The sequence below is a fragment of the Electrophorus electricus genome, chromosome 8 (genome assembly GCF_013358815.1).
Source record: "Electrophorus electricus isolate fEleEle1 chromosome 8, fEleEle1.pri, whole genome shotgun sequence".
Classification (NCBI taxonomy): domain Eukaryota; kingdom Metazoa; phylum Chordata; class Actinopteri; order Gymnotiformes; family Gymnotidae; genus Electrophorus; species Electrophorus electricus.
In genome coordinates, this window is record NC_049542.1 from 22,489,072 (window position 1) to 22,502,414 (window position 13,343).

At 43.2% G+C, this 13,343-nt stretch overlaps 1 protein-coding gene across 6 annotated transcripts in view; it reads left to right on the forward strand.

Moving 5' to 3' along the window:
* The window catches only part of col16a1 (collagen, type XVI, alpha 1), a 51,436-nt gene that overhangs the window by 12,206 nt on the left and 25,887 nt on the right, over window positions 1-13,343 (forward strand). For 3 of the 6 annotated variants that reach the window (XM_027010119.2, XM_027010124.2, XM_027010120.2), the window contains exons 5-15: window positions 481-604; window positions 1,536-1,817; window positions 3,199-3,279; window positions 5,830-5,904; window positions 9,978-10,010; window positions 11,165-11,200; window positions 11,579-11,626; window positions 12,002-12,037; window positions 12,165-12,209; window positions 12,360-12,398; window positions 12,578-12,640. In XM_027010119.2, the coding sequence (XP_026865920.2) occupies window positions 481-604; window positions 1,536-1,817; window positions 3,199-3,279; window positions 5,830-5,904; window positions 9,978-10,010; window positions 11,165-11,200; window positions 11,579-11,626; window positions 12,002-12,037; window positions 12,165-12,209; window positions 12,360-12,398; window positions 12,578-12,640 (862 nt within the window). The remainder of the gene's footprint in view (window positions 1-480; window positions 605-1,535; window positions 1,818-3,198; window positions 3,280-5,829; window positions 5,905-9,977; window positions 10,011-11,164; window positions 11,201-11,578; window positions 11,627-12,001; window positions 12,038-12,164; window positions 12,210-12,359; window positions 12,399-12,577; window positions 12,641-13,343) is intronic. The other 3 variants (XM_027010123.2, XM_027010122.2, XM_027010125.2) reach the window with 3 other exon arrangements.

Below are 13,343 nucleotides of genomic sequence, written 5' to 3' on the forward strand. Positions count from 1 at the left end.
CACTATTATAGTAGTCTGTTGTACAGAGACAAACAAATTTCTCCACTCCTTGTGTGAGCATGTGCATCTGTGTTAATACACTCTCTCAAACTCTGATCCAACTAGTGCATTTAAGTTTCGAATAACATCTGTGTTAAGAGAGCCAATAAGTGTGGTAAACATTCTCACAGTTTTCCTGACCTTGACCTATAGCATGGCTGCCAAACACTTTGCCCAGGAAGGGCCAGAGATGAGGTTGGCCTGGCTGCATTTCCTATGAAAATGCATGTCAGAGGTTATTCTCTTCTCTGCAGTCAAACATTACAAATATCAAGGAACCCTTTGTGTCCCTCACCCCCTACATTACTGCCGGGAAGGGATGCAGCTTTATGTATCTGTTTGGATCTGTGTGTGTGTATCTGTTTGTGTGTGTGTCTTTGAGTGGTTTGGTGGCTCGTGGAGTAGAATGCAGTCTAATGACACATCTACAAATCCCTGCAGTCATGTGTTTCCTCACGGCCTGCCTGAGGAGTTCACGCTGGTTTTCACTCTGCTGCTGAAGAAGAAGAGTCTGCGGGAAAACATCTACCTTTTCCAGATCTCAGATAAGCAGGGATACCCTCAGGTATAGCTCCTCTTCTCACTTTGCTCTTACCTTCATTTTGTAGAGTGCATCTTCATCTATAGTGGTTCACAGATTATAGCCAAAAATCTGATCAAGAGGCCCTGATCCCATGGGATCAATAAAATGGTCATCTTTCTCTCTATAATCGATGTGATGTCAAAGCCATTCTTCCTCATGAGTGAATCTGGCAGTAGCCGAAATTCTGGGTAACCTGCTTGGACTTGTCCTCTGAACCTGCTTTGACTCGTCCTCTGAACGTTCTGGGACTCGTCCTCTGAGCCTGCTTGGAAACTTCTGCTCTCACATTGCATCTTATTTCAACCTAGGAATGAATGTCATCATTCTTAAATACATCCTGTTAGCTGATTGCTGTCCAAACTCGAGAGTCCATGTTCCATTACATTGCCATACTCACAGAATCCAATGGAAATCCAAAAAACATGCCCAGATTAGTTGAAGTATTGAAGAACAGTCATGTAGGTGTGTCAATTAGATTTTGCTTAATATGAATTAAAGCTTTTCCCAATAACAGAAATCAGTTAAAGCTTTAAATGGTGTTTAAATTACTATAAATTTACAATTTAAATCAGCTCTTTCATCCCCCTTACATGTTGTTTTCAGTTATTTTCAGTTTCTAAATTAGTTGAGACCAATTTCTTTCCCTAAGTATATGCATACAGGTTACAAATTCCATGGCCCACTGTTCACTTCAACATTTGCTACATAGTCTTTCATTAAACCTCATCGCTTGAATTATGATGTAACTAGTGTCCATGTATTGCTTCACTGATAATGAGAAGTTAAAAGTACCTCTTTGCAGCTAATGAGCTAGCACTGATTTCCTTTACTCTACTTCAGCCTGGATCATTTGGAACAAGTACAAATTAAACTGAAATAATAAAGCTCCTTGCTCCACACATCCCCCCTGTAGCTCTCACTGGACCTGAATGGGCCTGAAAGCACACTGGCCCTGCGTGCGGGCTCCGCAGATGGCAGTGGCGTGCCTGTAGGGTGCGTGTTCGACGGAGAGGTTGTGCAGTCTCTGCTGGACCTGAGCTGGCACAAGGTGGCATTGAGTGTGCAGAAGAGGGCTGCCTCGTTGCATGTGGACTGCGGCACCATCGAGACCCATCCCTTGGAGCCCCGCGGTGCAGTGCCCACCACAGGCCACACGTTGCTGGCCTTGAGGGCAAGGGACGCCACCCCTGTGGAGGTGAGAGATGGGGATGAGGAGGGGCTGGAATAGTGGAGGGTTGGTGGGATGGTGCCCGTTAGATGATTGGCAGAAATGCTGTGGCCTTGTCCTGCCTTCTCCAATGCTAAATGTGTAGAGTACTTTTAAAGTATTCAGAGTTATTGCTTTCTGTGCGCAATATACCTAAAGGCTGAGATATGGCCTTTTGGTCTGTGTGTGGGTGTCTGTGTGTGAGCATGTAGGTGTGTGTGCACATATGTGCTTGCGTGTGTGTGTGTGTGTGTGTGTGTGTCTTGTGCAGGGTTAAATAAGGACACATCTGCAAGGAGAAGTACCAGAGGCACCATTCCACAGGGCTAGTGTGCCATCCACCTTTCTAAGATCTTGATGAAATAAGAACCTGTTCCAAAGAGACTGTCTTAATGAGCTTCAACCATTATTTATAAATCAACTCCTTACCACAAGCACGATCAAGTAAATTAGTGATAAATTAAATGGGCATGTGTACAACAGTGCGGACATAAAAGACCTTTCGGGCTCGCCCACTTGAGCACCTGAAGGTTAGGTCCCCTGCTTTTGACTCAGAAATAAAACTGTGAAAAGGAATGACAAGCCAGAGGAATTAGAAGCCCCGGGTGGGGAATTGGAGAGTGGTATAAAGAATTGAAGTGAGCTTAAAGAATGGCTGTAGCAAGGTGGAATGTGTGGACACAATCAGGTGGAGTTAGGGACAGGTCCACAATTTCACTCTCCAGAACTCATTAGTTTTTCGCTATTGTTGTTTCTTTTACTGGTAAGCGTGCTTACAATACTACCTCAACAATAGCTCTGGTATGAAGAATAGTATTGAAGCAGGCAAAACTGCTGCATCAATATCTTCTTTCAGATTTTATTGACTTTGTTTGTGCAAATGTTTACAAATGGCTGAGAAATAGTATAATATTTGGAAGCTGTTCCAAAACCCAAACTTGATATTAAGGATTGCTCATATTCAGTAAGTTCTGAATAAATGCAAAATACATGACTACACTTGTAATTATACAGGAAATGTATTATTTGTGAAGACTTAAACAATCCCCTCACTGGACTGTAATTAAACACTGTGAGAAGCTGCACAAGAGTGGTAAGCTTCCCAGTAATAAACCTATAATGCTATGTGAGGTTATAAATAAAGGAAAACAAGATTTATAATAATATCTGGGGTGTAAAATGTTCTTTAGTTCTATTTAAATTTCTCTTGTTCCATTACCACAATTTCTTTATACCATTCTCTTCATGTCTTCACAAAGAATTCTTTTGACTACACTCAATTGCCCTACCTTTACTTGTACAGTTACAGCAACATTCAGTGTTGTAAGATCTGAAAGATTAAATTGCTGCTTACTATTTTCTCTCTCAGATGGATATTCAGCAGGTGATGGTGTACTGTGATCCCTCTTTGGCCATCCAGGAGGCCTGCTGTGAGATTCCTGGAGCTCGGGTATGCATCTGACACAACAGTACATCACTTTCTAACACAAACAAAAATGTCAAAACCATTAGATGATATTTCATGATATTTTCACTTTCATTGTACCTAAGAACAGAAAAAAAATCTCCCACAATTGACAAGAGGTATTTCCCACCCTTTTAGCAGTGAACAGTGAATTGAACTATTTTGAACATTTGCAGAATTAAATAATGAGGTATTTGGTAGGTTATGCTTCTGGTGTTTCTGTGATTGGACTCTGGCATAGTGTATTACAGCTAAATAGGTTAATATGTAGCATAACACTGTGGACTATATTTTGATAGACAACATGTCTGGAGGTGACTATGATTTACTGGTATTACAAGCTATGATTATGCAGCAGAGTTTGGACCTGTGATGATATTATGTTTTGATTTGCTTTCAGTCTCTCTTATGGAAATACACTTTTGTAGCAAAATTTATATGGGCCTTCTTGTAGTTTACATAACATACCATTTATTTGACATGTGGGTGAAAAAGTGGCTAATGCATCACTTAAACTTCATTTTAGAAGCTTAGTGTGACAGCAAAAGCAAATTGTCCCAATATAGCGGTAGATTTGGTTGATCACCCAGCAACCAAAGTTTCACTGTTTGAGAGCAAAGGGAGCATCTCCAATAGTCAAAATGAAACATGCATAGCTTTTCTGAGAATTGTAGCTCAGGCTGCATATAGGAATGAATGTAGGCTGATGTATTTTGATTCTAGGGAGATCTCCAGGGGTCCTCATTTCTCCAGTGTTGCTAGGTGATAACGCTGGTGTTCATCCCAGCTGAGGAAACAAAAGACTATGTATTAGAATGCCAGCAGGAGACCCTGGCAGGCAGTGTTTTTAAACAAAAAACCAGAAGCGAAACTTCAAAACAAAACGTTAGTCCGGTACCTGACAATGATTGAGGTGGCGCTCCAGCAGCCTCATCTATCATCTGTACATCATAGGAGTGGGCCTTGACTCATCGATTCTAAAGAACTGCTTTTTTTATGCGTTACCTTCATCGGCATGTGGCGTCTTGCTTTTTGCAATCGATCTTGCAGGGTCCATCTCACTGGATCACTGAGACTTTCTGCTCTCACCCAGCTTTTGCAAAAGACATTTTGTCTCACAAATAAAGACTTGAACAATTAAAAAAATAGACAGTGAGATGCATTCGAGTAAAGGAGACCACAGGAGAGTATGTGCAACCAGTTCAGCTCTAAGGTTGGAATCTATAGGATTGGGAATACTTTATAATTCCACTCAAGAAAAAATGGTAGATATCATACAATTATGTGGTGAGTAATAGTGAAGCATCGTGGTGATGTTATGTTGGAGGGCGTGCATCAGTATTGCAATCATGTCAGTAAAACAGTTTGGAGGTTGCAGGCCTTGTTGTTCTGTATGACTCTTCGCAGTCAGACATTTTAATGAGCGATTTTAATGAGGAAGAAGGTAGCAAGACTTCCTCGTGTGGTGTCACGTTGGAGGCGTCTGCTTGGGGCTTCCCGCGGGTGGTGTTTAAAATGGAAACGAGGGCAGCAGTTGCCCCTGAACAAACGCTTCAGCATCGCTGCAGAAAACAAGATTCAGACATTTATTTGTCTGACTTAGTAGGTGTGGGTGTTGCGGTGTTATAACCTCAAACACACCACTTTACTCTGACGTCATAATACCATCATGCAGATATAACACTAACACAGGTGTCATAATCAGCATAACGCACATTACATAACACCATAGGCTTTCATTTTGATGCTGCGCTGGGGCATTAAAGTCAGCTAGTGCCACATTTTACAAATTTCGTAGAGTGCGGGCGCATTTATTACCAGTTGTTAATTTGGTCCACAGAAATAAATACGCCTGCAACAAGGTGGGTGGAGTGGCGAAACAAGGGGATGTGACATTGAAATTCTGCCCATGCACTGGTATTTTTGAACCCATTTTAGCTTAAAATAGTACTTTGCTACCAAGTCCCCGGACCTCCTTTTAGCGCAAACACAAGTGCAACATGGTGTTTTCCTCAATTCAAATCAGGCACATAAAAACATATCCAATTTCTCACAATAGGAGTTTTACAGTGAACATCACCCCACTGAAATATATCTCCCAATTACTAGATAAATGCAACTCATTTACATATTTTAAAGGAAAACAAGCCTATTAAATATCAATTATGTATTTTTTCTCATCATAGTAAACAACCATAATAATGCTTTGAGTGCCATATATGTTGGCATGGTGACTTTATACTTGCCTGACAAGTATGCATGTTTGCCCATCCATACATTTTTGTTTGCAATGCTTATTTCTGAGCTTGTGTTCATGAAAACAGAGCCCTACATTGTGGCTGTCACAAAACCATTATAAAGACATCCCTACCAACTATTTTTAAGGCCATATGTGCTTTCACACCATAATCAGTGCCAGCTAGTTTCCATCTTCTAGTAGCAAGCACACATGCTACTAGACATTAGCCCCACAAAGGGAGGATGTATGTTCTCTGTATGTTCTCTGTATGGCGCTTGACCTTGGTTCCTTCTCAGTGTCCCCCAGATGCACCCAAGAGTCGACGAGCAGCAGAAAATCTGGTTGAGTTTGTTCCCAATCCCATTAACCAGGTAGGTGGAATTCACATTTCACTTTCAACTAGTGATGTACTATTTTAAATAACCTAATGTTTGCAGCCCCATGCAACATACCTAATGAATAACAACTGGGATTGGTTTGTGACTTCATAACCTTTCTTGTTAAAACTACCTGAACCATTCAAAGAGATGAAAGGGTTTGGTAATTAAACAGCTCTCAATAAAGAAAACAAAATGTGTGAGTAGGTTTCTTTCCTGTCTGAAGGTTTTGATAAAGCTTGTGTTTAAAAGACTCTAGCCCACTCAATCCCAAAGGAGGGAAACAAAGCCCAGAATGAGCCTGTGTGAGACACAAGGAAGCACATCTCCAGAAACAAAGGCCATTTGTGGCCTTAGGGCCAGTCCAACATAGAGAGCCCCGGGAGCTCCACTAATGTTAGCATGGTTAGCTGTAATTAGCATTCAGCTATCCTGCTGATGAGCCATGGCAGCAGAGCAGAGTATTTTGGAGACACAAAACTGAGACATAGTACACGCTAATGCCTGGGTCTCACAATGCGGTATTTAACACAAAGCGGCAGTGTTAGCAGATGTTTAGCATTAGACTTACAACGCTAGGTGAATGAGCCACATGACCAGAGATGCTTAAAAATGCATCGATTGAGATGAACAGTGCCCTTGGCAGGCCGAGGCGCATTTGGAAGTGCTGAGTTGCCAAATTGCTTTTCCCTGTCTCTGCCTGTCCTCGGCTGCTCCCACCCACACCATTCCTGTTCCCCTGGCCTTCCTGCTGTCTTTCTCCCTTCCTCCCTCTTTCCCTTTCTCCTTCACTCTCTCCCTCTCTCTCTCCCACCCCCTCCCCAAAAGAAGTTTCATCTCCTTTGCATTCAGAGCGGATTGGCGGTTCTTGCTCATCTCTGCTCGTCTGTTAATACCTTAAGCGCATGCCTTGTTTTCTGCACCAGCGGTGTGTTTGTCCTCCAGTGTTCCAGCAAATGATGTAAACAAAGTTGTCATATACCTCTCACAAGTCAGAGTAAGGGTTCAGCCCAGCAGTTGCTAACATAATGTCAACCTTCTGACCTCAGTTCAGTCTGCTGTCTCGCTCACCTTCTTTGCACTTTTTTCTCTTCCTCTCTCTCTCACTACTTATTCCCACACCCACTTACCTCTCCCTTTCTTTCTCTCTTCTACAGCTCACTCTTGCCCTTGCTATCCTCTTCTTTCCCTCTGCAAGGACTGTTTTTCTAAGTTACTCAAATCCTCTCTGCCAGCCAGGCCAGCTTTTTCCTCTTATATGCGTCTTGCTTTCTGCCAAAACCTATACATCTTCCACTAAATAACACTGTGTAGGCCAGGTGCATCAGCTCTTAGAACCAACAATTACAGCACTTTGGGTCCCTAAATGATCGAAAGTACTGTTGCACAGAAAGTAACTGTGTGGTATGGCATTGTGGAGTGCTTCTGGTCTCGGAGGAGAGTTATAATCTTGGCCATGAAGACGTTTGCTTGCATTTGTGTGTTTTTTGAGCGGCTGTGTGAAGCGCTATGGTGTCCTGATTCCTAAGGGTGAGTGGGGCTGGCTGGGCTTAAGGCAGCATGTAAGTACTCTGCAATTGCTTAGAGAAAAAAGAAGCAACATGAGCAGACTCAAAATGGAGAACTGATCAGAATGTTCCCAAAAGACAATGCCCTGTAATCAGGCTTCCCCTGTAGAATAGGGGTAGTTTGTTTTGATATGTTTTGGTGCTGTTACTTTGCTCTTGATTGATGTGTGCCCATTGTTGAATGTTTTTGTATGTTTTGGTTTGCTTTGTGGTACAGCTCTCCATCCTTGTAAATGTTTCTGGGAACTGGTTGAAGTGGATGAGGCAGGAGTAATGTGATTATTAGCTAGGGGTTTAGTCATGGCGCAGGTTTGCTTTTACAGCATATGGCAGGAGTGCATGGGGGTCATTAGTGGGTTAATAAAGACGTGTGTTTCAGAGCAAGCTCGCTTCTGAACACGGCGCGGGCTGTCCTCGTCTGCCCTCTTCCCTCTGCTGTTCGTTTGGCCCATTCGCACATGCACCCTAATCATGTCCCAGAGGGCTGTGGACTTGAGCCAAGCACGCACGCAAATACGTCTGGATGCACATGTCTTCAAGTACGTGCACTTGCATGCACTGTGGTTCTTGTGCTTGGCAGTGCACTTATACATCCAAGCATTGCCTGCAAACATTAAGCATTTTTCATCTTCTCTGTTTGCGGCATAAAGTCGCGCAGCGTCCGTTTTCCAGCAGGACTGTCAGATTGCACACACTTAAGCGCACACACGCAAACATTCAATCATGCCAAGAGATCCAAGTCTAGCTAATAGTAAGAGTTCAGAAGTACTATGCTGTTTCAAAGCTCTTACTTGGAGTGTTTGTGTGTGTGTGTGTGTGTGTGTGTGTGTGTGTGTGTGTGTGTGTGTGTGTGTGTGTGTGTGTCAGCTGTCTCTAGTGTGGTGTGGGCAAAGGTGAAAACCACCTAGGAAGAACCACACATGCGTGTTCGTAGTGCTTCATGTTCAGATAATTGGTCATTTTAGCATCCAACTGATAAAATATCACCAACGTCATTATTCTTGTTTGACACTGCCACAAGAGCTGAGCAATTCCCTGAATTTACACAGTGCACTTAGAACGCAACTAGACTGAAATGCAATGAACCACTTCCATTACGACCAAATATATATCCCCTGGCTTAAGATTCATATTGATTGTCTTATCTCCAATTTTTTTGTGTTCAGAGAAACTGCCTCTCTGTTCTAGGCTACAGTGGAAAGCAATCGATTGGCTTAGATAGACAGCATCAAGAAAGAATGGAAAGAAAGTGGTTTAATTGTACTCTTTCTGAAAGCAAAGGCTATATGCAGGTAACTCATAACAAAGAAATGCTCCTGTAAACACCACAGTTGCCTCTCTACTGTGAGCAGACAGTTTCGATATGCAGCTGCTGTTCCATGTCCCTGGCCTGAGGTCTGAGGAGCACAGCAGCCAGAGAGCTACTCTACATGGGGTGCACGCATGCGCATGCGTTACTGTCTGTGCGTGTGGTGAGGTGGGGGTGTAATGAATTCCAGACAGTGCATTAGAGGCGGATATAGTCCCAGCACTGCTACATTAGCCCTCCTCCTTTTGTGCATGTCTGAGAGCAAAGCTGCTCACTGCCACGCCAGCACACCCATGTGTATCCACTCCCCCATCCGCTGCAGGAATAAGATCATCAGTGAGAAGTGCAGGAAGCCTGAACAAAACAGCATACATTATTAAGGTCTACATTCCACACTGGTATCTTCAGAATAGGTCACTTTAATCCAGCTTTCCTACAGTGTGCCCATTTCTGTTGGCATGTGTGCATGCTTGTGTGTGAGAGCATGTGTTGCTTTAGTTGCTCCATTAAAATGTTCCTTGGTCCTGCAGGCATAAATGGAGATTAGGCACTGAGCTTTATTTAATGTCGTAGTTCAGTGTCTCTTCCTTGGTTGCTTTTTGCATACTGAGTTTGGGTAACATCTATAAATAACATGCTTATTGTGTGACAGAGGACATCATTTTGAAAACTTTCTCTTCCTTGCAACCACATCGGTTAGACTTCCGAGCTTTCGGGAAGTACAGCCAATGTCAAAGCCAGCATCAGATCAACCAGTCTCCCAGCACACACTTTTTTCTTTCCCATTCAGCAACATGGCATGGGCCTTCCTCGTCTTTTTCTCCTCTCCTCCTTCTTTCACTCTTTCCTTCTTCTCTCATCTCTCCTTATCTTCCTCCAGCTCATGCATTCATATGTGCTGCAAGTCATAGCAATGTTGCCCATTGCAACAATGTGTCGATATGACATGGATGTGTGTTACATACACACACACACACAGCACTGCTGAACTCAGGCTCATATGGTACTACAGTGCCAGTGCTCATCATAAATCCTGCTATTATAGCAGTACTATGGGCCTTGCTTTGAGGTGGGGCCAGGGGCCATGAGATGGGGCCAGGGGTCAGTGATCTGATCACTTTTGTCCCCGTGTGTGTGTGTGTGTGTGTGTGTGTGTGTGTGTGTGTGTGTGTGTGTGTGCGCGCTTACAGGCAATTCATGGATCAAAGGAATTGACAGAAAAAGTAAGTCTCATGAACTGGGCCAGTAGAAACATCAGTTGATCTTTCCTGTAGAGGACAAGAATCTGCCACGTGGTACATTAACTCAGTCAGGACGCCAACAGACTTTATCTATTACCCATGATTCAATTTAAACGGTAAGCAAATAACCGCATAATACGAAGCTGCGGTAGAGCTAGCCAAGATATTAACACCATCCAAGATTGAAAGCTGGGATGATATCCTGACAGCAGAGCGATTTGTATTGTACTATGCGTCAGAGATCTTCGGGGGTTTTCTGCTGCCTGCTAATTTTGTCATTCTTGTAAAATAACGGAATAGTGCTTCAGATTAGCATACAAAATTCCTGTCTTTTACACAATTTCTCTGTGTAGCCCTCTGAGTCTTTTAAGGACGCTAATGGAAAGCGTTTTAACTGATTTTCAGATGAATGAAGAGTTTGTTGGAGTTTTGCCTCGTAAAACCTTTATTTACTTTACGTTATGTAATTTACTCAAAAAACAATTAATACTTAAGAAACCTCACGTTAATCCTACACAAGTGGATGCATACCGAGGCTTGGAAAAACTCTGCTGAAAGAATAAGAAAGACTCTGGCATCGAGTGGTAGTTGACGTGTTCAATAGTAAAGCCCACGTTTTAATCCCTCCCTCCCAGGCGTCGCCGGAAAGAACGAGTAAGCTCCGCTCCGCTCACGCCAGCCATTTCCACCGCGGCGTAGCGCAACACGAGAGAAGGCCTTTCACAGTCACCATTACTCCGGCACGCTTCACTTTTTTTCCGTTACCTTTCATCACAAACTATACACGTTAACAGGCTGGTATGTGAGGCGGGATTTAGCGAACGAAGGTTTGGTTTTAATTACGCTCTTACGCTAAAAGCTTCAGCCAGTGGTGACGCGGGGATACGTATGTTTCTATCGATCTTTGTCCTCCGTGAGAGAGATGCGGTTCACTGAAGACATGGACCGATACAGCCCCCTCTGCCTAGCCATCTCCTCAGAAACTTTGTGCGCTCAACCCCTTTGCTCTGCCGGGCCCCTTGCATTGTGTTTTACTGCCACCCGCAGGCCAACATGCGACATTTTCTGTTCGGTGTGCCAAACGTTTACGGTTAGACATATTTGAGTGAACAGTTTGGTTCTTGTTTCTCTTCTAGTGTGCTGGCTGTGTATTGGTCAGTGAGCAAGAGAATGTGGGTATTTCTGTAGATTTCGCCATATATCCAGCATGTGTTATGGCTACGTAGGGAATAAATGGCGTAAGCATGAATGCATGTGAGAGCCTTACACTGCTACTATCCATGCTAGTGATATTATTCCTGCGGGAACAGTGTTGCTCTTTGCATTCAGCTTCAGGAGAGAATGAGTAGAGATCTGGTTGTCCCTGGTGGTGAGTGTGAAAATCGGGGCTTAGTCCTTCATTAAGTCTTTATTTTATGTAAAGCATGTTGCTCTCAACACATGGGCTTGCGTGAGCACGCTGTGTATTATGCACGTGTGTGTGTGTGTGTGTGTGTGTGTGTGTGTGTGTTCCCTGACTGTGTTGTAACAGGTTCTTGGTTGTGTTGCAGGTGGTCCAGGAAGGACAAACTGGCCTTAAAGGAGAGAAAGGAGACCCGGTAACAACGGACCATTTGGGCTAAAAAGCCATTCCCTCAACATACACACACACACACACACACACACACACATACACACGCACAAACCCGGCTGCCACTCTAGGCTCAGGCGTGTTGAGATGCAAAGGAAGCTTAATTTGTTTTGGCATCATTTCCCAGCACTTCATTATGGACCAGCCCTTTTGGCATAGCTTCCTTTTGACTGGCTGACTTCTCCAAACGTACTTTTTTGGCATCAATTCTCATACGGTATTAGCATTAATAAAACGCATCTAAACATCTCCCTAATGATGGCCATGATGGCTTGTGTGTGCCCCTTTTGGTAAACTTATATATCGGCTGGATAGTTGTGGCAATGCTGCTTTTCCTCTGCAGGGTGTGGACTGCACATCAACTGAAGCTCCTGGTCGCGTAAGTTCTCCACCTTCACCCAGTGCTCATGATGGACAGTGTAGCTACTGACTGTTTAGCATGACAGGTAGCAGGTTCTGTTTGCCAGCCTGGTCTGTGCCTGCATGTGTCTGCCTGTGTTTTGCAGTGCTCGGAAGGAGTGAAGGGGCAGAAAGGGGAGAAGGGGGAGTCGGTGAGTGTGTGCTGCAGTCTCTGTGAAGGCTGCGATCGATGGCTTGTTTAACAGGCTCCACTGATAGTCAAGAGGATATCTTGGTCCTGTTTCTGCCCATTGATTCAACTGTTTTTTTAATTCTTTTTTTTTTTTTTTTTTTTTTTTCAGGCCCTGTCTGGAAACTGGGGGGAAGCTATAGGAATTAAGGTACTAAATAAATAATTGAGTAAATAAATAATTTTACAGTTTATATGTGTTCTACAGGCAGAGCCCAGAATCCATCTCTGAGTCTCTCTCTCTTTCTCTCTCTCTCACACACACACACACTCTCTATGACTCCCTCGCTCACTAACTTATTCACTTAATCTTTCCTCTTTCACTTTCAGGGTGATAAAGGAAAGAAGGGTGAAACTGGATCCCCAGGTCTGACTGGAAGTCCAGGCAAAGACGTATGTCAAGAAGCTTTGAGTACTGGTAGCCCGAGGCTGTGCTTTTCCTTTACACATTCACAAGCTTACACTTTCTTTCCAAAATGTATTTTCGTATTTATCATTCATATGCCCCTTCATTCTAAAATCCCCTTCAACTTTTCACAGAACTGCAAGGGTTGTTTTATTAATCTGAGGTCCTGTCAATATGCTCTAAAGTACTTTTATTTATGTCAAAGTATGTGCAAGCATTCAGCTTTTCTAACATGTTTAGAATGGTACCATACATGCATCCTACACTGGTGTTAGAAACTTTTAAAGGCGTTATTAAGAATTAGACTCTCTTCTGTGCTGCTCCTTGCTGCCTGTTCTCCTCCTAAGATATCTCTTTAGAAGTTAAATCTTCTTAATGCCACATAGATTACATTAGACCAACAAAGGCCCGTAAATCAATGCAGCCTCATTGATTCTTTTAAATGGATAGTCGGAGCGTATTAACCAAGATTTAAACACCCTAATCTTTTTCATTCAGTATACAAGTATGCTAACAGGATGGCGATACAGCTCAGCCCTTAAAGTGTGTGTAGAATTTTAGCTTTAAACTGTTTATCTGGTTATCAACCTTCACTGATGACCCAGATTGTGTTGGCTTCAACAAGCATGGCTTATTTCGGGTTTGTTTCAAAGGTATGCTTGTCATTGCTATCAATATGAAATGTCAGGA